This window comes from Poecilia latipinna, unplaced genomic scaffold (assembly GCF_001443285.1).
Source record: "Poecilia latipinna isolate Pla-1442-1.1 unplaced genomic scaffold, P_latipinna-1.0 Scaffold254, whole genome shotgun sequence".
Lineage (NCBI taxonomy): Eukaryota > Metazoa > Chordata > Actinopteri > Cyprinodontiformes > Poeciliidae > Poecilia > Poecilia latipinna.
In genome coordinates, this window is record NW_015112870.1 from 1 (window position 1) to 27,576 (window position 27,576).

The 27,576-nt window shown below is 36.9% G+C and overlaps 2 protein-coding genes across 3 annotated transcripts in view; both read left to right on the forward strand.

Moving 5' to 3' along the window:
* Nucleotides 1-345: 345 nt before the first annotated feature.
* Nucleotides 346-7,371, forward strand: LOC106947720 (unconventional myosin-Va-like; the record flags this gene model as incomplete). The annotated part of the gene is made up of 15 exons (XM_015032911.1): nucleotides 346-480; nucleotides 568-624; nucleotides 715-942; nucleotides 1,037-1,113; nucleotides 1,888-1,962; nucleotides 2,740-2,938; nucleotides 3,097-3,190; nucleotides 3,556-3,699; nucleotides 3,790-3,944; nucleotides 4,807-4,896; nucleotides 4,964-5,114; nucleotides 5,354-5,633; nucleotides 6,458-6,632; nucleotides 6,722-6,802; nucleotides 7,123-7,371. Coding segments are annotated over 15 exons (2,094 nt in total), but the record flags the coding sequence as incomplete, so codon positions are not given.
* A 3,247-nt stretch (nucleotides 7,372-10,618) lies between these two features.
* Nucleotides 10,619-27,576, forward strand: part of myo5c (myosin VC) — a 23,780-nt gene continuing 6,822 nt past the window's right edge. The window contains exons 1-36 of one of the 2 annotated variants that reach the window (XM_015032913.1): nucleotides 10,619-10,769; nucleotides 11,018-11,128; nucleotides 11,215-11,386; nucleotides 13,149-13,293; nucleotides 14,152-14,308; nucleotides 14,405-14,548; nucleotides 15,296-15,377; nucleotides 15,603-15,710; nucleotides 15,795-15,901; nucleotides 15,978-16,243; nucleotides 16,333-16,414; nucleotides 16,490-16,630; nucleotides 16,702-16,824; nucleotides 17,840-17,923; nucleotides 18,024-18,155; nucleotides 18,238-18,335; nucleotides 18,425-18,511; nucleotides 18,596-18,707; nucleotides 19,445-19,656; nucleotides 19,736-19,901; nucleotides 20,562-20,708; nucleotides 21,708-21,872; nucleotides 21,958-22,051; nucleotides 23,069-23,132; nucleotides 23,205-23,479; nucleotides 23,561-23,624; nucleotides 24,633-24,713; nucleotides 24,805-24,985; nucleotides 25,070-25,163; nucleotides 25,243-25,306; nucleotides 25,389-25,557; nucleotides 25,632-25,716; nucleotides 25,801-25,893; nucleotides 25,981-26,135; nucleotides 26,964-27,053; nucleotides 27,152-27,302. In XM_015032913.1, the coding sequence (XP_014888399.1) occupies nucleotides 10,743-10,769; nucleotides 11,018-11,128; nucleotides 11,215-11,386; nucleotides 13,149-13,293; nucleotides 14,152-14,308; nucleotides 14,405-14,548; nucleotides 15,296-15,377; nucleotides 15,603-15,710; nucleotides 15,795-15,901; nucleotides 15,978-16,243; nucleotides 16,333-16,414; nucleotides 16,490-16,630; nucleotides 16,702-16,824; nucleotides 17,840-17,923; nucleotides 18,024-18,155; nucleotides 18,238-18,335; nucleotides 18,425-18,511; nucleotides 18,596-18,707; nucleotides 19,445-19,656; nucleotides 19,736-19,901; nucleotides 20,562-20,708; nucleotides 21,708-21,872; nucleotides 21,958-22,051; nucleotides 23,069-23,132; nucleotides 23,205-23,479; nucleotides 23,561-23,624; nucleotides 24,633-24,713; nucleotides 24,805-24,985; nucleotides 25,070-25,163; nucleotides 25,243-25,306; nucleotides 25,389-25,557; nucleotides 25,632-25,716; nucleotides 25,801-25,893; nucleotides 25,981-26,135; nucleotides 26,964-27,053; nucleotides 27,152-27,302 (4,528 nt within the window). In that variant the 5' untranslated portion in view covers nucleotides 10,619-10,742. The remainder of the gene's footprint in view (nucleotides 10,770-11,017; nucleotides 11,129-11,214; nucleotides 11,387-13,148; nucleotides 13,294-14,151; nucleotides 14,309-14,404; nucleotides 14,549-15,295; nucleotides 15,378-15,602; nucleotides 15,711-15,794; nucleotides 15,902-15,977; nucleotides 16,244-16,332; nucleotides 16,415-16,489; nucleotides 16,631-16,701; nucleotides 16,825-17,839; nucleotides 17,924-18,023; nucleotides 18,156-18,237; nucleotides 18,336-18,424; nucleotides 18,512-18,595; nucleotides 18,708-19,444; nucleotides 19,657-19,735; nucleotides 19,902-20,561; nucleotides 20,709-21,707; nucleotides 21,873-21,957; nucleotides 22,052-23,068; nucleotides 23,133-23,204; nucleotides 23,480-23,560; nucleotides 23,625-24,632; nucleotides 24,714-24,804; nucleotides 24,986-25,069; nucleotides 25,164-25,242; nucleotides 25,307-25,388; nucleotides 25,558-25,631; nucleotides 25,717-25,800; nucleotides 25,894-25,980; nucleotides 26,136-26,963; nucleotides 27,054-27,151; nucleotides 27,303-27,576) is intronic. The other variant, XM_015032914.1, reaches the window with a different exon arrangement.

The window sequence follows — 27,576 nt, forward strand, 5'->3', positions numbered from 1 at the left end:
AATGAAGAAAAATTTCCTGAGTATGTAAACTTGCCAATAGGCCAAACAACCCTTGAAAAAGAATTGTTTTTTTTTTTTTTTTTTTTTACATGACTGTAAAATAGGATTACACAGCTTCTGTTCAAGTTCTATAAATATCACAACTGCTTGATGTGAACTATGCACGATGGAGTAGAAAACATTTCCTTGTGCTTCACAAAAAATATGGGAAATAGACATTTTTTTTGTAATTTACTGCAGTTCTGTCTTTACTTATCTGTGTTTCTAATCCTCTAGCAGTCCAGTGCCTTAGTTAAATTAATATGATCTGTCTAATCTAATTAAAGTTTGCCTGTATTTTGGCAGGATGAGGTCGAGACTAAAGTGGACCTGCCCATTCTTCTAAAGCTTCAGAAAAGGGTGAAGGAGCTGGAGGGAGAAAATCGATCTTTATGGAAAAAGCTGGGCAAAAAAGAGGAGGCCCAACAAGAAAAGGCAAAAGTATGAAATGCCTCTATAAACATTTATCTAAAGTTCAGCTGTTTGGTGTTTGAATCTTACATGATATTTTTCTGTTAAACAAACAAGGAAGTGGAGATACAGACAACTTTTGGCAGGACAGAACTGGACGTAGAAAAATTGAAGGTGCGACTTTCCTTATTACTGAATCTGAAATATGCATAAAACCAAAAAATGGTTCTAGATTTTTGATCTTCAGCCTGTTTTCTAATGTAGCGGCAAGAGCTGGAGTCGGAGAACAAGAAACTGAAGCAGAATCTGAATGAACTGCGGAAGTCTCTGACCAGTGAGAATAGCGATTTGGCGCCCCCTGCTGCTGGCTCTCTGCCTTACAACATTCTGCTGGAACAACTCAGTTCTTCCAACGAGGAGCTGGAGCTGCGGAAAGAGGAGGTGCTGCTCCTCCGTTCACATATGGTTCGTCAGGAAGCTCTTAAACACAGGGTGAGAAGTTACATGGACTGCATGTGTTCTTCATAATCATATTAAAATGTAATTAATAAAGGAACTTTTTGTCTAAATAATAATTTAATTCCAGGACTCTGTACTTGGAGAAAGTGTGAAACTGGATCTCGGTGAAATCCACTCATTACAAGATTTACAAGATTCTGACAGGTAAGAACCACTTGGCTCTGTTTTTATGCTGCATCCTGCCAAAAAATTTCTCAAATAATTTCTAATCAATAAAGCAAAAATGCACCTGAAGGAAATCCACGAACTGTGCAAGTTCTGTCTTCTAAGATGTGTGAACCATAACTGAGCAGAATAATTTGTATACCATATAAATGTTATTCTTACGTAAAAATAATACAGCCCAAATTATTGAGACTTTCAAGATGTATGTTTTTAATTGAGTTGTATTGACGAATTTAAAGCTAGAAATCATTCTTAGGATTTCTAGCTTTAAATTAAAACATGACAAGAGGCAGAAACTGACTGAACTTCATCTGAGGTTAGGAATTTTATTTAGAAAGAATTTTATTTAGAAACATGTGAATAAAGAGGAGCACCCCCCACACCCATGAAAATGTAAAACAATTCAGTAACTTTTAGTGTGTTTCTGCTTCAGCTGCTAACAGATTTTAAGTATGATCAAACTGAGAAAACAAAGCAAAGAAAAACAAAGTTGACAATATGTAATCTTGATGTTTTGTTTTCCTTAATGTATTTTATTCATAAGATGTTTAGTGTAAATAACTGCTTGTAAAATTATGTTATTTTTTTGTCTACAACAGTAAAATAATTGAGGATTCTTCCCATTTATCTCTCTTCCCAGTAAATCAGCTGTTAAGACTACCTTTGTCTTTTCTCGTTTCTTATATGGGAACTCAACTCTTTCTAATTGGAGATGTTAATGCCTGCAGTCACTTTCTGATGCTTCTCCTTCAGATCCACTAATATTCATACCCTGAATGAAGATGGGGAGCTGTGGCTTGCTTATGAAGGCTTGAAAGAGACAAATAGGTAATGATGCAATATACTGTACATCTATTAGGCTTTATACTAACATGGCTGAAAAACATAACACGATATAAGTGTTTCCTATCAGTTGATATAGATAGTTATTGATTGTTTTTTTTTTTTTTGTCTTAAATATCTGAAATACCGCAAAACTGGTGCTGTGACCTTTTGTGTTTTATCCAGTTTTCAGACTACACTGTTGTTTTTAGTTTTTAATCAGCTTTGAGACACAGAGGCAAAACTTTAAACTACTGCTGTGCAAGTTACTCAACAGGTTGTTGCTAGGTAACCAAAGAGTGACTGAGTTGCTAGGTAACCAAAGAGTGACTGAATTGCTAGGTAACCAAAGAATGAGTGAGTCAGTTGATTCCACCAATCTTGCTTAGCTGGGCTAAGCAGCTAAAGCCTTTCCTCTGCCTACATCTCCCAGAATGCTGTGCAGTTCTGTGAAATTATTGGATATTCTATCATACACATTATCTGTTGATACTGATTAAATGTCTATTATGATATATCTTATTGATTTATTGTCCATTGCTAGTTTATAGCCATCGTAAAAAGAAAATTCTAGGATTTCGTACATATTTTATTCATATCTGAGTTTAATGGTTGGTTTTTCGCACATTTTAATTTTGGTTTTATCTTTGTGGACATAGAATGTCGCAGCGCTGTGTGTGTGTTGTTTGTTGTTTATTTGCATGATAAAACACTAGAACAAACTGAGTGAGTGTGCTCTTTGTTTTCTACCCTGGATCTGATCACGATCCAAACATCCTGCAGGCTTCTGGAGACCCAGATGCAGGAGCAGGAGTGTCTTCACAGTGAGAAGTACAGGAAGCTGACTGAGGAGATGAACAAACTGAGGTCTGAAAAGGAGCATCAACAAAAGCTGCTGGCTACGAGCCTCCTTTTACCCGAAGATGCCCGAATAGATGCAAGCCTGAAGCACGAGATAACGCGGCTCACCACTGAGAATCTGGTGGGTTTGTTTTCTGGATTTGTGATCGCTCTTTCTTCCTTTCTAATTACCTCAAACCAAGTTCTGATGTGTCCGTCATTGCTGTTTCTTCTCAATGGAAGTAAGACGTCGATAAAAATTCAGATTTCATCATTAATTTATTTTTTCTTTAATTTCAGGAACGAATGGAGCAACAACAGAAACAAGATAAAACAATACGCAAATTGAAAAAACAACTTAAGCTGTATATGAAAAAAGTGGAAGATTTAGAAGGTAATCCAGTCGTACTACATTTGAAAATATGAACCCATATTTTACAAAAATTCACAATCTGGATAAAAAGTCAAGCAAAATTTATCAAATTAATTATGTCACTTATCCTGTGTAGTGTATTATGTCTGTATTATAACTTATTATTATTATTGCTTATAACTTATTATTATTATTGCTGTTATCATTGCTATTATTATTAATTTTAGTTTTTATTATTAGTAGCATTATTTTTAGCATCAGTAATGAATAATAAAAAAGGAATTTGACTTTTTTTCTCAGATTAAAGTCAGAGTTTGATTTGTTGACATGACAGTTAAAAAATTACAACCTGGCAGTGATCTGATTGGTTCTCATATTATTTTTAGCGAACGCTCGTCAGACGATCAGCTCTTCTGATACGAGCATGCCGGTCCGACCGGTGCACATCGCACGCAAGGAGAAGGAGTTCCAGGGCATGTTGGAGTTCAAGGAGGACGACACGGGTCATTTGCTCAAGAACCTGGTCGTAGGTGCGCGTTGTTCCAACAACCCGTCTGTTTCATGTGATAACAGTAGGTCAGGATGTTTCTGGTTTTCAGTGACTGTGGTGATTTTCACAGATCTGAAGCCTCGCGGCGTCGCAGTCAGCTTCACTCCAGGGCTTCCTGCCTTCATCATCTTCATGTGCCTTCGATATGCAGACAGCGTGAACGACGACAGGAGACTCAGCACTCTCCTCAATTCTACAATCAGCAGCATCAAAGGCGTCATCAAGGTGCCGCGTTTAACCTCGATCAGTTGAAAAACAAATGCCAGGGTTTATTTTTAGATTAATTTGGACTGATTTCCAACAAAATTTTGAGAAACTGATCTATGTGTTTATCTTTAGACGCATTGATTACTGCAATGCTAAAACCAGGAAGGTAAAGCACATCACCACAGGCTCCCAGTAGAACCAGACCCAATGCTCCTCCAATCTGGAACAAACTTCCAGAAAACTGCAAAACAGCCGAAACACAGAGTTCCTTTAAATCAAGGCTTCTCCTTCCCCCTGTTTAGAGTTGAATTTGGTTTCCCTGCAAAAACACAAAATCTCACCAAGTGTTTTTGTTTAATTTCAAATGCAAATATCTTATTACAGTTGAAATAAGGCAAAAATAACTTGCAAGTAAGTTTTCACAAGACAGAAAGCTTGTTTTAAGTCAATAATTCCTTAATATTGTTAAAATTGTATCAATATTTCACTTGGAACAAGACATTTTCTCCACAAGTGAAAAAAATATGCTAGTGGAACTTTTTTTTTTAATCAAAATTGAAGATTTATTGACTTAAAACCAGCTCCTATACCTTGGTGAAAAGTTACTTATAAGATAGTTTTATCTTATTTCTAGTGTCTGAAGATATTTACACTCAAAGTAGAACAAAAGTACTTGGTAAGATTTTGTACTTTTGCAGTGTAGTAGTAACTTGATGTGTATTTGCTTGATAATTTTGATGATTTAATTTGACAAACTGTTTTTGTTTTTCTTATTTAATAATTGGTGATGTACGACGTTTTTATGATGTAAAGCATTTTTAATTGCCTTGTTGCTGAAATGTGTTTTATAAAAAAGCTTGACTTGATTTTGTCCGTGCAGAGAAAAGGAAATGATTTTGAGGTGGTGTCGTTCTGGCTGGCCAACACGTGCCGGTTAATGCACTGTCTGAAGCAGTACAGTGGAGATGAGGTGAGCATCAAGATTTACCTGCGTCTTAAATAAAGCTGCATAATCATGTAATTAATCTTCCCTGCAGGTGTTTATGGTGCACAACACTGCTAAGCAGAACGAGCAATGCCTGGCTAACTTTGAGCTGACAGAGTACCATCAGCTTTTTGGTGACCTGGCCATTCAAATCTACCGTCAGATCATCAAAAGCATGGAGAACATCCTGCTACCCCTGATAAGTAAGAAGACCTGAGCCCAAACTTAAGCTTGTTGCAATAAATCAATTAATCACATCATAAATTAAAATTAGCCCAATAATTTGTTTGTTTTTTCTTGTATCTTTTATTTCTTTCTATCAAAAGTTTCAGTCTGGTCCATTGGTCTCAACTTGACCATTTTTTAAGGGCCATTTTTGAATGTCAAAGTGAATATTCTTTCAAGGCATTATGTCTTAAAATCATACTGCTGTGTTTTGTAGTACCATGCATGCTGGAGCATGAGGCAGAGCAGGGAGTTTTAGGCTCCAAACCAACAGGCCTGAGGAAGAGGAGCCCCAGCTGCCCTGATGAAGCTTTGACAGTGGAGGTCCTCCTGCAGCGTCTCAGCTTCTTCCACACCACCATGAGTCAACACGGGATGGACTCTGACATCATCAAGCAGGTGGTCAAACAGCAGTTTTACATCATCAGCGCCGTGACACTTAACAACCTGCTGCTGAGGAAAGACATGTGCTCGTGGGGAAAAGGCCTACAGATCAGGTAATCACAGCAACACTTTCTTATTTTCTAAAACTAACCGTGAAGGAGGCAACAGAAGAGAGATTTATGCATTATTTGGATTAACAATACCCATAAAAATTAGAGCTCTGTCAAATTCTGCTGCTAATGATGTATATTGACCAGTTGGATAGACTTTTAACTTCCTGAGATGCTAAAGCCAGCAAAGCATGGTGGGCAATATAGACTAGACTGCAATATTTTAATAATGTTTATGATTTAAAAAGAAAACTATTTAATACTTTATAAAGTCCCTTTATGGCTGCGAGTGCACAGTATTTTTTCAAGACGGCATTACTTTAAAAAACAAAGCGTGATTTTAAACTACACACATTTACTTTTTTTATTTATTTATTTATTTATTGATATGTATTGATATTCTCATGGAGAAAATAGTACAAATAAAATTTCCAATAATAACGTCCAATAATTTAACATCATTAATTGTTTTTTAGTCAGTTATGAGACACCTTGGTGAAACCTTAAACTGCTGCTGCGCTAGTTACTCGCCAGCTTGTTGCTAGGTAACCAAAGCGTGAGTGAGTTGCTAGGTAACCAAAGAGCGAGTGAGTGGAGCCGCTTTGGAAACCTAAATTTTAAATCTAATATCCACTTTCAGTTAGAAGTAGCAGAGTGAGGAGGATAAATTTTACACCTTTTTGTTTTGAATTTGTAGAAAACCTGCAATTCTGAATAATTTTCCTCCTCGCGTTGCTTTTGTTTATGAAAACTCCTTTTACATGAACTCCTTGTAGTGCTTTTCACTTTTAATCTGAAGTGTGTCTTGTCCTCCTCTCTGGGTGAAGGTACAACGTTTGGCAGCTGGATGAGTGGCTGTCAGAGAGGGAGCTGAGCGGCTGTGGAGCAAAGGAAACTCTGGAGCCTCTCATTCAGGCTGCACAGCTTTTACAAATCAAGAAAAACACTGAAGCTGATGCCAAAGCAATCTGTAGCATGTGCTCCTCCCTCACCACAGCACAGGTTCGGCATCAGAAAACATCCCAGCTTTTTAAATATTTACACAAATAAATACAACTCAATTCACTCTTATCTTTTTTTTTTTTTAACAGATTGTTAAAATCCTGACCTTGTACACTCCAGTAATTGAGTTTGAAGAAAGAGTTTCAAACACATTCATCACCACCATTAAAGTAAGGTCTTAATACGGGGGTGTCCAAAATGTGGCCCGAGGGCCATTTGTGACCTTTGAAATGATTTTAATCAGCCCTAACTCGTAACTGATGACCCCAAAAATGTGTAAATTGTTTGTTTTTCTTTTAATGTGAAGCCTTTTCAAAGCTTCAAGTACCTGTAGATTTTATATTTATGAATTTTTTGGTTTGTGAGTAGTTTAAATTTGCCAATTTTAGGGGGGGCAAAAAGTTTGGGCACCACTGTTTTAATCTCTAGTCTTTTATTATGAAGTCTTCATGTAATAATTCATTAACTCTTTTCTCTTCTTCCTTTTTAGAACCTTTTGAAAGACAGAGCTGAGTCGTCCAACTTGATGATGGACGCCAAGAAAATATTCTCTGTCACATTCCCATTCACGCCTTCCTCTGTGGCTTTGGAGACCATCCAGATCCCCGCAAGCCTCAACCTGGGCTTCCTTATCCGTGTCTAGAGCTGACCTCTGACCTCTGATCGCACCTTGTTTTTCTAATCCTGTTTACAAGTAAATAAAATAAACCAAAGACTGTTTTCCATCAAAGTTTGCATCTTAAAAAAAGATGTTATTTATAGATGTGTGAATATTGTCTTTTTTCCCCCCAAGAATACAAACCGACTGAATAGGAAATATGCAAAAATGTTCCTTAAAGGGGAAACTTTATAAAGAAAATTAAGAATTTTAGCAAAGAAATGTGACATTTCACCTGTTGGCATTAGTAAAAATACAGCGCTGGCCGTTGGCTAACTTACAGTCATCATGGATGTGAAGGGTGAACAAATTTTAAACCTTTTTCCAGAGTGGAATAAGAATACAGCATACAAAAAAAAAATTGAGTTAATTCTATTCATTTAATTGAATTAAGTTTGGCAAACTTGATTTATTTACTTTTCTGTAACATTTGCGTGGATAAATTTTATTTGATTAAGCATCAAATTAACTCGGTTTTAAAAAAAAAAAAGTTGGATCAGCTGTTGTGTTTTTTCAGTGTACATCGTAGTGACTTTGAAAAATTAGACTTTGGTGCACAAGTTTGAATTCATTGTGGATTTATCTAAAAACAGTCTGGCTTAGTTAGGTGTTATTGTAATTAATTATAACGCCTAACTAATGGAGTTAAATGTCTTGAAAGTTTTAGAGTTACCACCTTAGTTCAAAACTGATCGTTGTCCTGCTGGAACATGCAATGGTCAGTTTTCCACCATCTGGTTGTTCACAGTCAGCATTACTGGCCCTCAGCATGATGCTGTCACCACCATGCCTGATTGTTAGGTTTAAAGTTCTCACTGTGGCTCCTCCAAACAAACTTCTTATCATTGTTGCCAAATAACGCAATCTTAGTCGTGTCTGAAAAGACACATTTTTGTTTTTGTGTCATTTTTCCTACTTTTTGGGGGGTTGAGAACATCTCAGCTCATGGGAAAGTGAAACTTTCTTCATCGGGGCATTCTGGTTCTTGAGTTGTTTAATAATTATTAAACATAATTCGTAGTTCAAACTGGATAATTATGCCAAACGCTCATTAAGTCTGTTTGGAAATGCCATCCTAAAGCCCCAATCTCAACCTTTTTGAAAGTTTCTGGATTCTGCATAAAAGCATAGTTCCAGGGAAAAAATAAAAATTAAGTCAACGCTACCGATTCTGACAGGAAGAGAGACCAAACGTTCAGCCAAATTTAAAAAAGAAGGTTGTTGATGGCTACAGAAAGAGTTTCTCTTCAGCTGACTGAAAGACTCCTAACATGTGGGAATGTTTGTATGAATATGAGCTTATATAAATAATTTTACTCTGTGTGGGTTGGGCAAACGCCACATTAAAGTTAAATAAACACACAGTTCTTGCTTTTAAGTCAATGAATTTAAATGCTGTATAATTATTCGCCCTGGAAAAGAAAACATTATAATCCACCATTAAAAGCCCAGAATGAATGATGAACGAATGTAAACTTCACGTTTGATTTGTGGAATAAGAAATGTATTGAACTGTTTCATGGCTAAAAAAATTTATTATTATAGCCAAAATTATAAAATGTTATTTCTAAAAAATATTTAAAAGCCTTTGGACTTCAGCAGCAGTTTTATAATGGTTTAGATGTCAGGCCAAGCTGGAGAGAAATATTAATTTTATTTTATCTGAAATGTTTTAAAGCATTAATTTGAATGCTAAAATTTCTTTCTCTTATGCTCAACTATAACCTACTATAGCATCCTGTTGTATATCTGAATTTAAAGACAAATTTGTCAATTTTTCCCCAACTATTTAAACTACTTGCAATTTTCAAAACACTAAGATTTTCTCATTGAAAAACATAAACCAAAAATCATATTTTTACAGTGACATCGTATGCTAAATACGTCACATTTTGCATACAATGTATAAAATTTGCATAAATTTTAAAGTTACGTTTAATTATCTCCATGCTGATATATGATTAACCAACCAACGTCTTCCTTCTGCCGTTTCCATGTGAACTAACTTATCCACGGTTGTTTTGAGACTTTGACAGCTTTTATATTTATGATTAAACCCGTTCAGGTGTAAAACTACGTCCTAAGTGTTCGTGAATGTACCGAGGTCATAGAGGTTTGCATCCGGTTTCTTTAGTGGCGAGGATCCTTGATAAAACGAGCACACCCTCAGACGGTGGGACAAGCCTGTCACGAGACCGAGGGGGCGGAGACAGCCAAAGTCCCGAGCAGGTGAATTACAAGCCGGGCAGGAAAAGACGACACTTTCCTGGAAGTTTCAAAATAAAGCTCAGGATTCAGTAGTCAACTTCCTTGATTACTGATCAAGCAAAGGAAGAATTTGATATTTAGACTTTAAGGAAGCATCACTAGAGGTGGGTAAATTGTATTAGAGTAAAATTACTTCAAAATATTTTAACTCAAAAGTAAAAAGTTACTCAAAAAATTACTTGAGTTAAGAAAGGACTAAACAAGGTATTTAATATTTTACAATCTCATCAAAGAGACAAAAAATATTAAGTTACATTCAAATTTGGGAATTTCAAACACTAAAATGAAAAAATAATACAAATGAATAACAATATAAAATGACAAATTTTATACAAAGCATAAAACATGAATTCAATAGTTAAAGTATATTTTATACATTTATATTATTTGAGTGTCTTTTTGGCCCAAACAGGTTTGCTCTTCTGTTGGTAAACTTACTTACACTGCTAGGTAGAATGTCCAGAAATTTTAATTTATTATTACTGGTGACTTTAAGGAGATGATAATAATATAAGACAAGTAAAATCAAAGTTATGGTGTAGTGAAAATACTCCTAAAGATACTTTTTCCCTCAAGAAAATGTAATTGAGTAAATGTAACTTCATTGTTTTTTTATATTAAAAATAAATTAAAATGACAGATGTAATATATCCAAATACATACAAGAAGATATTACAGTAGTTATTTTGGTGGTAAACATACTTTACAGAGAAAATTTAAACAAACATGCCAAAATACTGCTGTTTTGTACATGATATTTATGCATAATGATAATAGTAAAAAAAAAAAAATCCAACCAGTGATTAACTTTTTATAACAAGCGTCACCTCCAATTTCTTTGGGTACTTCCACACTGTTATACTTCAAATACTCTTTGTTTTTGCAGTTGTATTTTTCGTAGTAAAAATAAAGAAAAAAAAATTGTGACTGACATATCCACACCCCCAATCTATGAATGGATGGATTTGGTCGTGATGTTTTTATTTTAAAGTATCTTAGTACCTTTAGTGGGGCTCTTATTGTGAAACCCCTTCCCGGAAGCGCGATCCTACTTTGTGAAACTTGTTCGGTGATTGTTTTATGGTTGTTGGAAACAAGCGTAGTCTCTCAGGGACTTTATGGCAACTTGGAGAGAAAGTACAGGGAAGCAGCAGGTGCTAAAAAACACAAAGTGAAGCTCAAACATGGCTTTATCTGAACTGTACACAAAGGTAAGAGTCAGCTCTTTATTATTTTTATACTATTAACATATGTTTGATGTATTTGACGTTTTCACAGACATATGGAAACTTTCCCAGTGTTGAGGGAGTGTAACGCATCGTGGATTTTTATTTTATTTATTTTATTTTATTTATTTATTTTAGAAAATATAAACATGTATGTACAATTAGAGTGACGTTTATGCTTACTTTATGTAAAAATCTTAATTATTTTTCACTCTTTAACCCATTTCTTCCAGTATAACAGAGTGTGGATACCAGATGAAGAACAAGTGTGGAAATCGGCTGAAATCACTAAAGACTTCCACTCGGGCGATAATGTTCTTGAATTACTCCTCGAAGACGGAACTGTGAGCAAATAAACTGTCTACATGCAACTCCGATGAATCCCTAGATGTGAAAATGAGCAGCTGACCTTTGACTTATCGTTCTGTAGGTTCACCTCCACCCGGTTGACCCCTCCAAGCCCAAACTGCCCCCTCTCAGAAACCCAGACATCTTGGTAGGGGAGAACGACCTCACGGCTCTCAGCTACCTGCATGAACCTGCGGTCCTGCACAACCTCAAAGTCCGATTTGTCGAGTCCAGAATCATCTATACCTACTGTGGTAAGGATATTTATTTTTATTCCTTACTTCAGTGTCTTGCAGAATTATTGATGCTCAGTTTTCAGCCCTGCAAAAACACAAAATTTTACAAAGTGCTTATAGTTTCTAGTGCAAAACTAACTTTTTTTTTTTTTGGCAAGATACCGGAGTTTGTTTTAAGTAAATATTTTATTATTATTGATGAAAAACTACCAGGTAATTTCACTTATAACAAATATTTTTCACGTTATAGTGAAATAATCTACCAACGGAACTAGCACTTTTTCATCAATGTTAAATAATTATTTTCTTAAAACAAGCTCCTATATCTTACTAAAAAGTTACTTGTAAGTTAGTTTAGTCTTATTTCAAGTGTAATAATTTATTTGCACTAGAAACTAAACCAAAAATAATTGGTACGATTTTGTATTTTTGCAATAAGCAATTGATCAATTAATAGCAAGATAAATGAAGATGAGCCCAATAATTTCTATTTACAGAGGCAACATAATCTATTTTATTTATTGGCTTCTGTTCTGTTTTATTATTGGTTATGTGTTTTTTTATATATTTAAAACATCTTTAAGTTTTAGAATTAAATGTTCTTTACAAAATTTTTATTATTAATATTCCCACCTTCTTAAAGGTAATAGCCCAAGGCATTTTTAGCTAAAAGTACCTTTGGCACAAAAAAAAAAAATCACCACATCTTTATTTCTAAAAGATGTTTTAGGTGAAAAAAAAGTCACTACTCTGACACCCTATGAATTTAATCCTGTCGTCTTCAGAAGTCACCAAATTAGATGTGTATTTAATTAAATGTCCAATAAATGCAGATTTGTTTGAAAGCCTCAGAAGTTTGTTAGAGAATATCTAACAAACAGTATCTAACATGATGCTGTTGAAGGAACAAACTGGGAACGGAGACAATCAGAGATAAAGCTGTAGAAAAGTCTAAAGCAGTTTAAAAATAAAGTCAAATAGTGACATTGGATGAGCTGCAGAGCTTTGTTTGGAGTATCTGTTGACAGAGCAGCTTTTATTTGAGCTCTTCATGTATTTGGCTCTTACAAGAGTCAAGCTTGTTTAATTGTTGAAAGAAAGACATTCAGGACACACAGCAAACATGTGAGGCAGAAATGTCAACTTTTCATTTCTGGCCACATAAAGACCAGAAAAACATTTGAGCCACATTTAGTTGTGTCTTCTGTCTTCTGTCTTCTACTCTTTAAGTCAAATACGTTTTAGATTTTGACCCTAAATGTGAGTTTGTGGAATATAAACTTGCAGCAGTAAGTTGTGTTAACTTTTTATTAATTTAGTCAAACCTCCAACAGTTGAAAAAACTGAGTTTTTAGGTTTGCACTTAAAAAACTGAAAGAAGAAAAAGTGGGAGCTATTTCCCAGAATGCTTAGCGGCATGTTTCTGTCTCCTGAGGTGGAAGTGCGTTACGTTGATCTGACTCTGGTGTTTTATTAAGGAAAATGTTCATTTTAATGCAATTCTCAGTCAGCAAAGCTTGAGGATAATGTCCTGATCACACTAAATGTTTCTGAGCTGAATTCATTGGGATGTTTAATAAAAAATGTTTTTCAAATGTTTTACAGTGCACTCAAAAGGCCAGTTGTGGTAAAATGTGTAATAAAATCACCCATTAAACCCATTTACATAAATCCCAGTAAAACATTTTTAAGGTGTAAAATAACAGAATGTGGACAGATTTCAGGTGTGTTATTATTAGGTTTTGCTTTCGGCTCAGCCTTGTTGGTTCCTCTTTTCCAGGTATCATTCTGGTCGCTGTAAATCCGTATAAACAGCTTCCTGTCTATGGAGACGCAATCATTCATGCTTATTCAGGCCAGAACATGGGAGACATGGATCCTCATATATTTGCTGTGGCGGAGGAGGCGTACAAACAGATGGGCAGGTAACAAAATGTACAAATCACTTGGAATATCTAAAATCAGTCAAACTTTCTCTGGATATAGCTCTAGATCAATATGTCATGGCCAGTTTTTTGTTTTGCTAATTTGTTGTATTAGCCAAGAAGAAATACAGAAACACACCCACCCAAAATTTATACATATATTTAATTATTTAATCAGTTTTTTTTAAACAAACAAGTAGTGGGACAAGAGAAAACATCTGCAAACATAACCAAGAACAAAATAATAATCGTAGCACTACTTTCCTGCTCCTTTCTGCTTGAAAAGGAGTAGAGATAGAGAGAGGGATAAACAGGCATGGAAACCAATCTGATTAAAAGAAATCAGCACGTACAAACAGATTTATTCCTGAAGGAGATCATTGCTACCAGTTTCAGTTTCCATCGAGACTTGAGGCTCGTCAGAGAGAAACTGCGGCTCACATTTGCTACTCAAATGCAGATCGATTGATAGAGGCAAATGCAGAAGTTTTTCAGAAGTCCATCGTAATAATTTCTCTTTCAATCAGTTTGATTCTTGTGTGTCCTGTGATGCCACTACAATTTAAACTGTATTTTAGAGAGGCAGCATTCGGCTTCTATGCACCACAAATATGGAGCAAAATTCCATAAAATTGTAAAACTGCTGAAACACTGAGTTCGTTTAAAGCTCGGCTAAAACCCCATCAGTTTATCGTTGCTTTTGAACCACAATAAACGAAAAAGTAACCAATATTTTGATGCGTAAAGACTGTTGATGACTTTGTATTTTTGTTTTTTTATGATGTAAAGCACTTGGAACTGCTTTGTTGCTGAAAAGCGCTACATAAATAAACTTGATTGATTGATTTTCACTAACAGGAACCATAAAAACCAGTCCATCATTGTGAGCGGGGAATCCGGAGCTGGCAAAACCGTCTCGGCGCGTTACGCTATGAGGTACTTTGCTGTTGTGAGCAAATCTGGAAGTCAGACTCGGGTTGAAGACAAAGTGCTGGCTTCCAATCCGATCACAGAGGTACAATTTTACCCGACATTTTGAAGCAACACGATGTAGAATCAACAAAAAAATATTCAAAGGTGTTTTTGTCTTTTTTTTTTTTTTTTTTTTCAGGCAATTGGAAATGCAAAAACCACCCGAAACGACAACAGCAGCCGGTTTGGAAAATACACAGAGATCAGCTTTGACAGGCGGTATCGCATCATCGGAGCGAACATGAGGACTTACCTGTTAGAGAAGTCCAGGGTGGTTTTTCAGGTAGGGGAAAAAGCTTTATACAAGCCTTGCAAAAGTATTTACACCCCCTTAAATCTATTCACATATTTTCATGCTAAACTCAAAAGCAGAGCATTGTTACTTAGTGGAAGGGACTGAAGCTGCATTCACAGCAGGCAAATGCGAAAAATATCCGACTTTTTCACTGCATTCTGAACCGCCTGATTCCGATCTTTTCACCCCAAAATAATCCGATCTGTGCCACTCCCATAAATCGGATCCGATTGTTTCCAGAGTCTGAACAGTCATGATTTTTATGTCTTCGATGTGAGACATGCGTCATCTTTCTGCACCAGAAAAAAACGACGAGCGTCGACAATCACTGAAAATTATGATTCTGAATTTTTTAAAAGAAGTCTTTCTTTTGATTTGCCTCCTTTGTGTTGATGTAATCTTATGACGATACTGTCGGCTCTCAACTTTAAAATTGATCCAGATTGAACCTCTGATTAAATGTAAGACAGATGGATTTTTTTTGTTGCCATTTTGGTAGTTGTATTTAATTTTATTTAAACACACCAACGTGTTTGTGGTGAAAACCTTTTATTTTTCCCCTTCCAGTTCATAATGGTGTGCTGCTCTGTCATAAGATCCCAATAAAAACTTAACTAAATGAGACAAAGGTCAAGTGAGGGGCAATGCATGCGCTGTTCTTTTTACATCATCTTTGTAGATATCTTATATATTCATATGTTTGTTTTGTGTTGTCCTGCTTTATTGTTTTTGCAGGCAGAAAATGAGCGTAATTACCACATATTCTACCAGATGTGTTCGTGTGCAGACTCTGCAGAGTTCAAGCACCTCAGACTGTGTGAGTGTTTGTCCTGAGTTGTTGCTTCTGAAGGCTGGATGCTCAGCTGACTTTGTTTTACCAGTGGATATGAACCCTTTAGCTAACAGCTTGAATAATAAGGAATTAATGCAGTTTTTGTTTGTGTCTTTTTAAAAATGTGATGGTTTTTTGTACTCTTTTCACAGAAAAACAAGTTGGTTTCACTCTTTTTGCTTGATACTTTGTTGTCTTACTGATTTGCAGTGAGTGCCGATGAGTTCAGGTACACCGGCATGGGTGGCGACATAACCATCGATGGTGTGAATGACAGAAAGGACTTTGAAGAGACTCGACAGACCTTCTCCCTTCTGGGTAAACTCACCCCACATTTAAGCATTTTATTTTTCTACGTTTCTCACGTTTGCTTTAAGATGCTAACTTTTCCCTGACATGCAGGTTTGAAAGAGGACTTCCAGTCAGACGTATTTAAAGTTTTGGCTGCAATTTTGCATTTGGGAAATGTGGAGATCAGAAGCTTTGGGGACGACAAGTCATCAGCTCCTGTGAGTGCTTTTCAAAGTAAAATGCGTACTGATTTCAGCAGGTGGAATTAAAAAGCTTGGCGCGTTTATGTCGCAGCTGAGCGATCCACACCTGGCGGCGTTCTGTGACTTGCTGTGCGTGAGCGCGGCTGACCTGGTGCGATGGCTGTGCAATCGCCGGATCGTTCTGGTGGCTGAGACGGTGGTGAAGCCGGTTCCTAAAGAGCGCGCGGCGGCCGGCAGAGACGCTCTGGCTAAGCAGATCTACGCACACCTGTTTGACTGCATCATCAGCAGGATCAACACGGCGCTGCAGGTTCCTGGAAAACAACACGCTTTCATCGGCGTTCTGGACATCTACGGGTGCAAATGACACTTCCTGTCTTATCTTCCTTCATGCTTTTTTCCTGTTTTCCCTTCATCGTTAGATTTTCTTCTGCTCTTCTCCTCAGATTTGAAACGTTCGACATCAACAGCTTTGAGCAGTTTTGTATCAACTATGCAAATGAAAAGCTCCAGCAGCAGTTTAACTTGGTATGAAGCATATTTTGGTTTTCTGGCTCCAGCCTGGTGATTTATGAGCTTTATATTACGTCTCCTCCTTTTCAGCATGTGTTCAAACTGGAGCAGGAGGAGTACATGAAGGAGGACATCCCTTGGACGCTGATAGACTTTTATGATAATCAGCCTGTCATTGACCTGATCGAAGCAAAGATGGGGATCCTCGACTTGCTTGATGAAGAATGCTTAGTAAATGTGTTTTTGACTTTTTAAGCCGTTTCTGTTAAATCTGCTGCTGACATTGGAAAATCCTTTTGCAGTTTCCTCAGGGGACAGACCAGAGCTGGCTGCAGAAGCTGTTCAACTACCTGGAAGCCAATCCTTTGTTTGAGAAGCCCAGGTTATCAAATGAGGCATTTGTGATTCAACACTTTGCAGACAAGGTGGAGTAAAGCAACCCAGAGTTCACAAGATGTCTGTCCTCGAATTATCCTTATGAATTTGGCAGTCAGATCTTGATTGGTCCATGTGTTTTTTTGTTGTTTTTTTCCCCCTGAAGTAACGTAAAGCTCTGTACCAGAGTTAGAATTATAGTTCAGTTGTATTTCATTGTGAGTTTTTGTTTATCTAATTCGACTCGTTTTTAGATTTCTAGATTTTCTCAGCTGAATATTTTCCGGTTTCAGTTTAGTTTTTATTAGTTATACTAATAATTTTTGTTTCTTCGTTCTTTGGTTAGTTTTTAGTTGCAGAATTCAAAAAGTCAAGGGGTTAGGATTGGGGTTAGGGTGATTATACACACATCATTTGGGTAATGAACACTCAGAAGAGAACCGACTCCCGCGGTTTATCGCAACTTTTACTGTCACTATTTTGCAGACTAGCATAAGCGGCAACAGGATGACTACAGAGTGCCGCAATTTGTCAATAAACCACAACATAACATACATTTCTGCTGAAAAAGTTCTAAAAAATATTTACTTTATTTCACTAAAAGTCACTAGAATTACAACAAATGACATGCTGGGTTCATCCCTCAAGCATCTCCCACCTAACAAGCATGCTAACGACCTTCTCTTCAACAGTTGTCAAACTTTTATATAAATCTTATTAATTTTCTAAATTAGTTGTATTGGTGGAAGTTTGCTTGTGGGAAAACGACAAGCAAAACCTTCCATTTGTGTTTAAGTTTCATTTTCACTTTCAAAAACCAAGCTCCGTTTGTTCATGAAGTGATAAATTTGTTTTCTGCAGCCAAAAATATCCTTTTCAATGCCTGTGTGAGTGTTTAGTGGTGGAATCTGGTTATTTTCTGATTAAAAAAAAAAAGGGAGGATCAGTTATTATCTTCACAGTGAGTTATTTTAAAGATTATGCAGAATGATTTCTGTACTTTCTAGCTACTTTCCGAGGCTTGAAACCTGTTTTTTTTTAATCTAAACTTTGTTTCCTGAGCAGGTTGAATATCAGTGCCAAGGTTTTCTTGAGAAGAATCGAGATGCTCTTTATGAAGAGCTGGTGGACACGATGAGAGCCAGTAAGGTGATCTAAGTTTATAAATGCCGAAAGTCTTACACAAGCCAGGCAGAGCAGCCGTTTTTCAACGCTTTAACACATTTCCTCTGTTTGCGCCTGCTATCAGTTTTCCTTTCTGGCACATTTTTTCCAAGAGGAGGAGCCGAGCAGAGCGGCCAGTAAAGGCGTCAAAGTTAAATCAGCCAGGCCTTCGGTGAAACCAGCCAACAAGCAGCTGAGGACCTCAGTGGGAGATAAGGTGAGTTTTTGTCATTTATCTAGAATAACCCAAGTTTCTTGTTTTGTTTTTTTTTTTCTCTGAACATTGTGATTTGATGCAGTTTCGCAGCTCCTTGTCTTTACTGATGGAAACCCTGAACGCCACCACCCCTCACTATGTGCGCTGCATAAAGCCCAACGATGAAAAACTCCCATTTGAGTACGTTTTTGTGGAATTGTATTTGGAGTATTTAGCTCCTTATTCACCAAACTTTCCAGATTACTTTCTTTTTGTTATTTCTTCTTTAGATACAACTCAGGGCGAGTGGTGCAGCAGCTGCGGGCCTGCGGAGTGCTTGAAACTATTCGGATCAGTGCACAGAGCTACCCGTCCAGGTGACTCTGTCTGTGTAACTTGCAACACATTTATGTCTGTAAATGCTTTCCCTGGAAAATCTTTTCGCTCTCTTTGTTTTCCAGGTGGACGTACATCGAGTTTTACAGCCGATACAGCATCCTGATGTCACACGTGGAGGCAGATTTCAACGACAAGAAACAAACCTGCAAAAATGTCCTGCAGAGATTGATTCAGGTCAGCTGTAATTTTCCAGTGTTTCTCAGTATGAGACTTAATATTCATACACCTGAGACTTTTTCACATTTCGTCAGGCTTCAATGAGAGATGCACTGATCCACTTCTTCCTGTATCAGCCGACACTGATGTGATACAGAAAAACGGCACTGAATTGACTTACAATGTTTCTTTTTTAAACATAGACACAAATGTGCTAAATTACTGCATAATAGTTGACCTTTAAAGGTTAAATTACACAGAGAGAGTAGGGTAGTAAGTACATTTACTTGAGTAACTTTCTTGAAAAAATTTACTTTTTGGAGTATTTTTGCCACCCTGTACTTTTTGAGTAATTTTATTATGAAGTATTTCTCCTCTTACTTGAGTAAAATTTCTGGATTTTCTACACACTGAATGAAAAACAAACATGTTTTAACCAAAAATTCACCAGACACACCTGCAGTTTTTTACTCTTACTTGAGTAACTTTTTTTACTTGATTAAAAACATGTTGAAGTTGTGCTACTCTTACTTTAGAATAATTTTTGGGTATTCTACCCTCCTCTGCACACAGATAGACTTTAATTACTTAATCTGTTACAGTTTTCAGAGAAAGAGGGCTGAACACAAATACACACCACACTTTCTTAAAATTTTACATAAAATTTGTCTTTGGTGTTGGTCACTTAAACCTTTATTAGACCATCTGGTTTTTGCTTTTGCAAGATATTATGTGTGTTTTATCTTCATCTCCAGGACTCCAACCAGTACAAGTTTGGCCGTACAAAGATCTTCTTCCGTGCCGGACAGGTAGCTTACCTGGAGAAGCTGCGTCTGGATCGACTGAGAGGAGCCTGCGTGACGATTCAGAAACATGTCCGTGGATGGAGCCACAGGAGGAAATACCTGAGGTTACGAGAGGCGGCCGTCATCCTGCAGCAGTACATCCGAGGGAAGAGGACGATCCGGTTAGGGCTCATCACAGAACGCAGAGTTTTGCTGTGTCGCTCCATCGCAAAGCTAAACTATCGCTTGTCAAACTTTCAGTAAAACGGTGACCGCTGAAACCCTGAAGCGGGGCTGGGCTGCTGTGGTGATCCAGAGACACTGGAGAGGTTACCGCATGAGACAGATCTACCATGTCGTCCAGATGGCCTCCATCACCATCCAGGCCTTCACCAGAGGATGGATGGCCAGGAAACGCTACAAGAAGGTCTGTAGCTGAGGCAGCGTTGCCAGATTGGACAGGTTTCCCCCCAGTTGGGCAGCTTTTAAACACACGCAACACGCTGAAAAGAAAATAAGATTTTAGGCTGCTTTTCACAACATTTGGAGGGTTTTTAAAAAGATTTCATTATTTCAAAGTAGTTGTCACTATGTGGAAGAAAAGAACAAAACTTTTCATTAAACACCATGTTGTTACATTTATCTTATTGTTTAACTTATTTTAAAATCTCTAGAATCTGTTATATGTGACATTATCAATGATTAATCATTGGTTACGCTGCAAAAACACAAAATCTCACCAAGTAATTTCTAGTGGAAATATCTTAGTACACTTGAAATAAGACAAAACTAACTTATCAAGTGTCGCTGTAGTAGTATTGTAATTTGCAAACAGAAATTCCAGGGCAACATCATGATTTAAAAGGACATAATGCCACAGAAAACTCAAATCTCATTGTGTTCAAAGAGTCAAGTCTGTTGTAAAGGGTTCTGGTTCTGGTCAGAATATAATAAGACAACAAAACATGTTGTGTATTATCACCAGCCTGAATGCAGTCGATGCTGAAACTGTCAGTCTGAGCTGAGATTCTGGAAAACTCTGATTTGTGAAATATGTTGCTCTGTGTCTCTTTATCTAATTTTGCAGATGATGGAGGAGCACAAAGCTCTGATTCTGCAGAAATATGCCAAAGCATGGCTGGCCCGGCGGCGTTTTCAAACCATGCGCCGCCTTGTGCTCAATGTGCAGCTCTCCTACCGGGTGCAGCAGCTCAGGAAGAAGGCTGAAGAGCAGGTGAAAATGCTTCCCAAATTATTTCAGCTTTGAATTTCATCCTAGACTAATGCATGTGCTGTTAAACTCAATGCTACTCAGACTTCTGACAGATTTGTGTCTAAATTTAATTTTATCTGGAAGTGATATCGATATTGATGCCTTAAAACCTAAAAAAACGTCATAAAAAGATAAATTATTAAAAAACCAGGAAACATACAATAGCTGGTCATCAATTATAAACTGTTTGATTCAATAATGATTTTTACATTAATTATTGATTATTTCGGTGCACTGATCCACTTTTTTCACTTACAATATCGATACTGATATCAGTATCTGAAGTTTAGTATCGGCCAATACCGATCTGATACAGAAAAACATTGCTGAATTTATATTAAAAAATTGTTTTTAAACATAGACATACATGTACTGAATTACAAATGTATTTGATAACCAGTACAGCACACTTAAATGCACCAAAAACTTCACAAACTTGGTCAAAAATTTTAAAACACAATTTAATTTGTTCATTTCAAAGTAAAATAAATAATAATAGAAAGTAAAACGGGCTAAAACAAAATGCTGACTGTCTTGATCAAAAATGTATAAGTAAACACCTACAATCCTTCTTTTAAAAGGTTCAGAAAGTGTATTTGGGAATTGTAATTAAAATGAAAAATCAGTAATAAAGCATAGAATTAGACTGAATAGATACATCCTCATTGATTTTCAGTGTCGGATTTTAATACAGATATTAATATCTGTATTAAGTTTCAACTGCAAACTTCAGAAATTCTGTAAAACAGACAAAGTATCTCCAACTTAGAAGAGCATCAATAATTTTTAGCATACAATTTTAAAAAAAAAATCATAAAAATAAATGTTTTTAACACTGATGGTGTTGTTGCTTTCCTCGTTACCTGTCAGAAACTGACTTCTTGTTCACTGAATGTAAATCTACCAGGTGTATGAATAGTTTTGGGCTTAACAGCGGCTGAGTTTGTATTTCTCCTTCAGAACAAAGAGAATCGAGGGTTAATGGAGAGACTGACGAGTCTGGCCAGCAGTCATTCCCAAACGATGGAGAAACTCCACAGTCAGGAGGCGCAGCTGGAAAAACTAACGACCCTGAAGGCATCACTGGAGGAAAGAGAAAAGAAAGCAAGAGAAGAGGCGAGCATGGTTAGTCTCAAAATAAATGTCTGAACTCAAAAAAATATATGTATATCACTGAATTATATTGATTTGAGCCTTTTTTTTACTGTAGACAATTAATCAGCTTCAAAGGCAATTTGAAGAACTAAACACTGAAAAGCAGAACTTGGAGAAAAAGCTTGAAGTTTCCATCAAGGAGACCAAAGGTAAAAAAGAATAAAAGTCTGATTTTTTTTTTTTTTACACTTAATATTTAAAGTTGTATAAATATATCCAGAAAGACCATCAGATAACAGAGGAACAATTCAGAAAGCATGTAGCATGTAAAATATTCAAGAGGAAAGCAGTCTGGAAATTAAGGAGGAAGTCAGGAAAAATCTTAAGCTTGGAGACTTAACAGATCGGTACCCTACCCACAGTTTTAAAAGTTCTCTATGGTGAGCCATAGAGAATTGACCACAGTGAGGAATAAGCTAACATTAAAAAGCAGAAGGCTAAGATTTTTAGAGAATTAACCTTATCGTGAGGTTTTATGCTCTATTTATGACCAGCATTGTTACTGTGATGATTCCCGTCACGAACTTCGTCATCAAGATACTTTATAGTAGTGAGCAGCTGTGCACAACAGTTAATAGAAGTAGCTAAAAGCTACTTCTATTAACTTCTATAAGTTACTCTGTTTTCTTTTTGTCTAAACAAAGAATAATGTGTAAAAAAGTAACACATAAAACAAAGGAGACGGGATTAAAAAAGTTTATATTTCTGCCTCTCGTTTTCAAACAAATAGTTATCACAAAAATTATTGGATTTGAGTTGTGAAGGCAAATATATTTGAAATAAGAAAAAATAAACGTTTACCTGCTTTTCCTCTGTATTAGGATCTTTGGAGAAAGTCAGAGTGCTCACTCCATCTTTTTTTTCTGATATATTCTGACATATTCCATTGTGTAAATACGTAGAAGTAATACATTTCACAAATGATGTATCATTATAATGACATGTTTGTAATGTTATGTTTCATATTTTATATATTTATGGTTTCCTGGTTTAAAAATATTATATTTTATGAGTTTTTGTCAAGTTATTGCAATAATTCAAGCGGTATTTATCCAGAAATAAAAGGTTCGATTTAAATGTGAAACTTTAACCCCTTCTGTAGTTTTACAGCATACATTGTATGCAGTCTTTTTGCCACCTGTATGACCAGTTTTTACATCTTACAGAAAGTTTTGATCAAGTTAAAAGAAGCCTCCTGGAAGAGAAAGAGAATGAAGTCCGGCTTAGAAAGTTCGTATTTTTAAAAATGCAAAATAAATCTTCAGCAGGTGAAGATGAGGCTAATAACAAATTTCCTGGCAGGATTGCAGAAAACAACACTGAGATCCAGAGACATGACCATGAGAAAGAGCTGGAAACCCTGAAGGAGGAGATAAAGAGACTGAAGGAGGACAGAGTGAGTCTGCAGAGGAAGGTTGAGGACGGGGCGCAGGTGAACTCTGACCTGCAGGAACAGGTCATTCAGCTCACCAAGCATGTGAAGGTCATCCCGGAGCTGCGCAGAGATCTGAACAACCTGCAGAATCAGAAGGACAACCTGGACCGTAAGATGAAGGAGCAGTCGGAGCAAACAAGAGGTTTCCAGATTTAACACTCATTTTTCACCACCACTCCTAAAATAAATGAAGCATTTAGGCTGACCGGATATTCTGTTGCAGCTAAAACAAAGGAAATTATAAGACAGCTGCTTGGCGGTTTTGTTGAAGAGGAAAAGCTTTTGGGGTAAACTGGATTTTAATTTTTAGTTTTCCCATTCCTCCTATTATTTTCCCTTTAAAGCTGCACTTTTATATTTATATATTTTTTTTACATATTTGTTGAAGCATCACCATGTTGTGACTGTATAATATGAAACCGATAATCTGTGAAAAAATCAATCTCCTCCACCCCCTCTGTTGCCGTCTGAAGAAATTAACCGCTATCGGTCAAAAACAACCAATCAGAGCCAGGAGGAGGGACTTAGCGCTGTCAATCAGACACATGAGCACGCTGCTAAATGTTATAATGGCGGAAAAATAACTTACCGTTACAGAAAAGCTGTGTATTCACTGACATTGGTGGCTATGCTAACTAGCCTGAGTGTTCACAAGAGGCCAGCTGCTATGCTAGGCCAGCTTTTTTTTCAGCTGAATTAGGACTATTTTGCCCCACTAAATCCCAAAATGACATCCATTTTTCTCAGTCAAGTCAGATTTTTATTCTAATTTGATTTAGACAAATCTGATATTCTGACTAAATTAATGACATTTTTGTGAAATTATCAGTTCGTTTCCGTTAATATTTGTCATCCAAAAAAAAAAGGTTTCAGGCGAAAACAAAATAGTTTTCTGACAGAGGGTATTAATTAAATGTTACAAACGTGGAACACTGATAGGTTTGTAAATTGAATATTACATTTTCACTGTGCAAAATCCTCCATCTCTTTTATGTCCTGATAGTCTCTCACTCATTGACCCCAGATTATCAGGAAACCGATCCAGATGTGAGAACAAGTCGTGCATTTTGTTGCTCATGTTGCATCCGCAGTTCAGAAAATTTAACTGATTGAGCAAAACCAATGTGATTTTTGGATTCAGCTCATCAGAATGACCCTGAAACTGTTGAAAAACCACAGAGGATTTTTTTGGCTGTTGACCATTATTATCTGTCTCATAGTATAATGTCACAACATGGCAACAAATGTACACAAAAAAATATTTTTTATGAAAGTTACAAACTGTTTTTGTGAAGACTTGTTCCAGAAGATTCTGAGAAGATTTATGAACTGGATGATCTGCAGGAAGCCTTTGAGAGTCTGCAAAAAGCCACCAGGTCTGGAAGTTAACCTGTATGATTTCATTTCTGTTTAATACTCGGGTAAAATAACTTCTGCACAACTGAATCTGTCACATGCTAATGGCAGGTTACTGGAAAACCACCAGAAGGAGCAGAGGGAGACGTACGAGTCTCAGATGGAGGGCCTGACTCTGAGAGTGGAGCACCTTCAGAACGAGAACGGCAAACTGCAGAATCTTTTCCAGGAAAAAAGTAACATCAACGAGGATATTCGGCAGGAAGTGTCGAGGCTGAGCAGCGAGAACTCGGTATGTCGATGTGATCTTCACCTCAGAGTCCATCGTGACGACGGATGAAATGCAAAACTTTGTGTTTTTTACTGCCACGACCAGGTCATACCGGAGCTGAAGCTGCAGGTTTCAGAGCTGCACAGACAAAAGCAGGAGCTGGAGACGGTTGTCAGGGAGCAGAGCAGCGAGTTGGCAGGCGAGCTTGATTTTCAGAAAATGCATCTCGGTAAAGTAGAATATAAAATTTAACTGTTGAATTTTTTGCATCATGACAGAAAAAAATATGGAGATCAGCAACATTCTCCACAAGAAGATCACAGAAGAAAGCTCCCAACGCAGGTGAAATTTAAATATACCATCTTTTTTTTTTTCTCAATCAAAACATCAGTTTATAATTTTAAATCATCTTATTGTATTTTAGACATTTTGAGGAGAAAGCCAAGGAGCTGGAGGAGATCAGAGAGGAGCTCCAAGTGAGGATAGAGGAGCTGGAGGAGGAGAACGAACATTTGAAGAGACAGCAGCTGATGGAGGGAGAAGTGAAGACAAAACTGAGAGAGGAGACGGCGCAGTTAACGGCTGAGAACATGGTGTGTGTGTGTGTATGTGCGTGTGTGTGTGTTAAAGTTAAAAACAGACATAAATCACTTTTTCTAAACTCCAGGACTTAGAGGAGCAGCTTGACCAGAAAGATCGCTGGATTAAGAAACTCCACAGTCAAATAAAGTGCCTTGAAATATCACAGAAAGGTTGTTATATTTTCTACTTCACATTAAAAATATGAATAAATTTTAATTTCACAATATTCACTACATCTCCTGTTCCTCACGCAGCAAAACAAACTCCTGCTCTTCCTAAGGAATATCTTGGCATGTTGGAGTACAAGAGGGAGGATGAAGCAAGGCTCATTCAGAACATCATAACTGGTGTCCTCTGCCTGCTGATCAGATTTTATTTTTATTTATTTTCCCCACACCTCAGCAGGATAATAATCATTTAAATCTAATTCACAGACCTGAAGCCCAAAGGTGTGGCGGTCAATGTGATTCCCACTCTCCCAGCCTTCATCCTCTTCATGTGCGTCCGCCATGCCGACTACCTGAACGATGACAACAAACTGAAGTCTCTGATGAACAGGATCATCCAAGGGGTCAAAAAGGTCGTCCTGGTGAGGCCGATTTTCACTCCCTGTTACTGGATATGCTTCATATTTCAGGTTTTACCCCCTTTATAAGTGTTGAGACGCGGCTTAAAGTGTAAAAAATAACTAAAACAACATAAACAAATCATACATCCATCAATACAACAATGATTCAGTTCATGGGAGTGAATGACTTTAATGCTTTTAAACTGTCACTTTTCATTATCGTGCAACAAACAACTTCAATGATTTACAAAAGCAACAATTTGGCCAAGATGTTTGAAAATAAAGTGGATTTTCTCTAATCTTTATAGGGCCAGGATGATAGACACATAAATGTTCTTGTTAAGATTTTATTGTTTTTGCATCAGTTAATGCTTTTATTGTCATTTTGTAACACTTTTACATTTAAAGTGCATTATAAATAAAAGGTTATTGTTATTATTAATATTTGGTTCATTGTACTTTGACTGTAGGTTATTAAGAAGCTTCTCGCATTGTTTTCCGTCTCAGTTTCATTGTTTCGAGCTTTTAAAGCTTTTTCACTCATGTAAAGTTTGGAGCTTTGTTGTTGTTATTTCAGAAGCACAGTAGCTCTCTTTATCCTTTTTCTAAACCAGTTTTGATGTGTAACTGTGACAACCATGTAATTAAGCAGATACATTTTTTAATAATTTCTCAGCTATAATAATCAGTCAGAATGTTTCAGATGCATCCGTAAGGAACAAAATGAATCCAACACTCATGTGTTGGTGTAAATGTCTTACTTGAACCAAAGTATTCAACCCTAAACTCCAAGACTTTCTTGTTTGGCTATCTGTCAGTGTTGATTGCTGGCATTTTTTTTTCTTTCAGGCTCACCAAAAAGACGTTGAGTCATTGTCCTTCTGGCTCTCCAACACATACCAGCTGCTCAACTGTTTGAAACAATACAGCGGGGAGGAAGTAAGAAGTTCCTGCACCATTCTGGTTCAACCTGTCTGCACTACAGTGCAAGGTTTTGTTTTTGTTGAGCTTTTTCCTCCATGTTTTTCCCTCTCTAGCAGTTCCTGAAGCAGAGTACCCCGCGCCAGAAGAAGAACTGCCTGCAAAACTTCGATCTGTCCGAACACAGACAGATCCTCAGCGACCTGGCCATACAAATCTATCATCAGCTCATCTCCGTCATGCAGAAGACGCTCACGCCTGCTATTGGTGTTTTTCATAAACATTATAATCACCTTCTGCTTGTTATGTTGGGTTGTTTTCCTTACATAATGTGTCAAACATCCGGCTTGCCATAAAGTTTAATGTGGCCCAGAAGGACACATAAATAGAACCTGGACAATAACCATGTTATGCTTTAATAATATTGTATCTGTCAATTGAAAACAGCTTTCAATTGATTGTGTAATTGATTAGGGCCACAGAAAAAAAATTCAGAATTTTTTTTCTTCCAGTTTTGACTTGATTAAAAGTCAGAATTCTG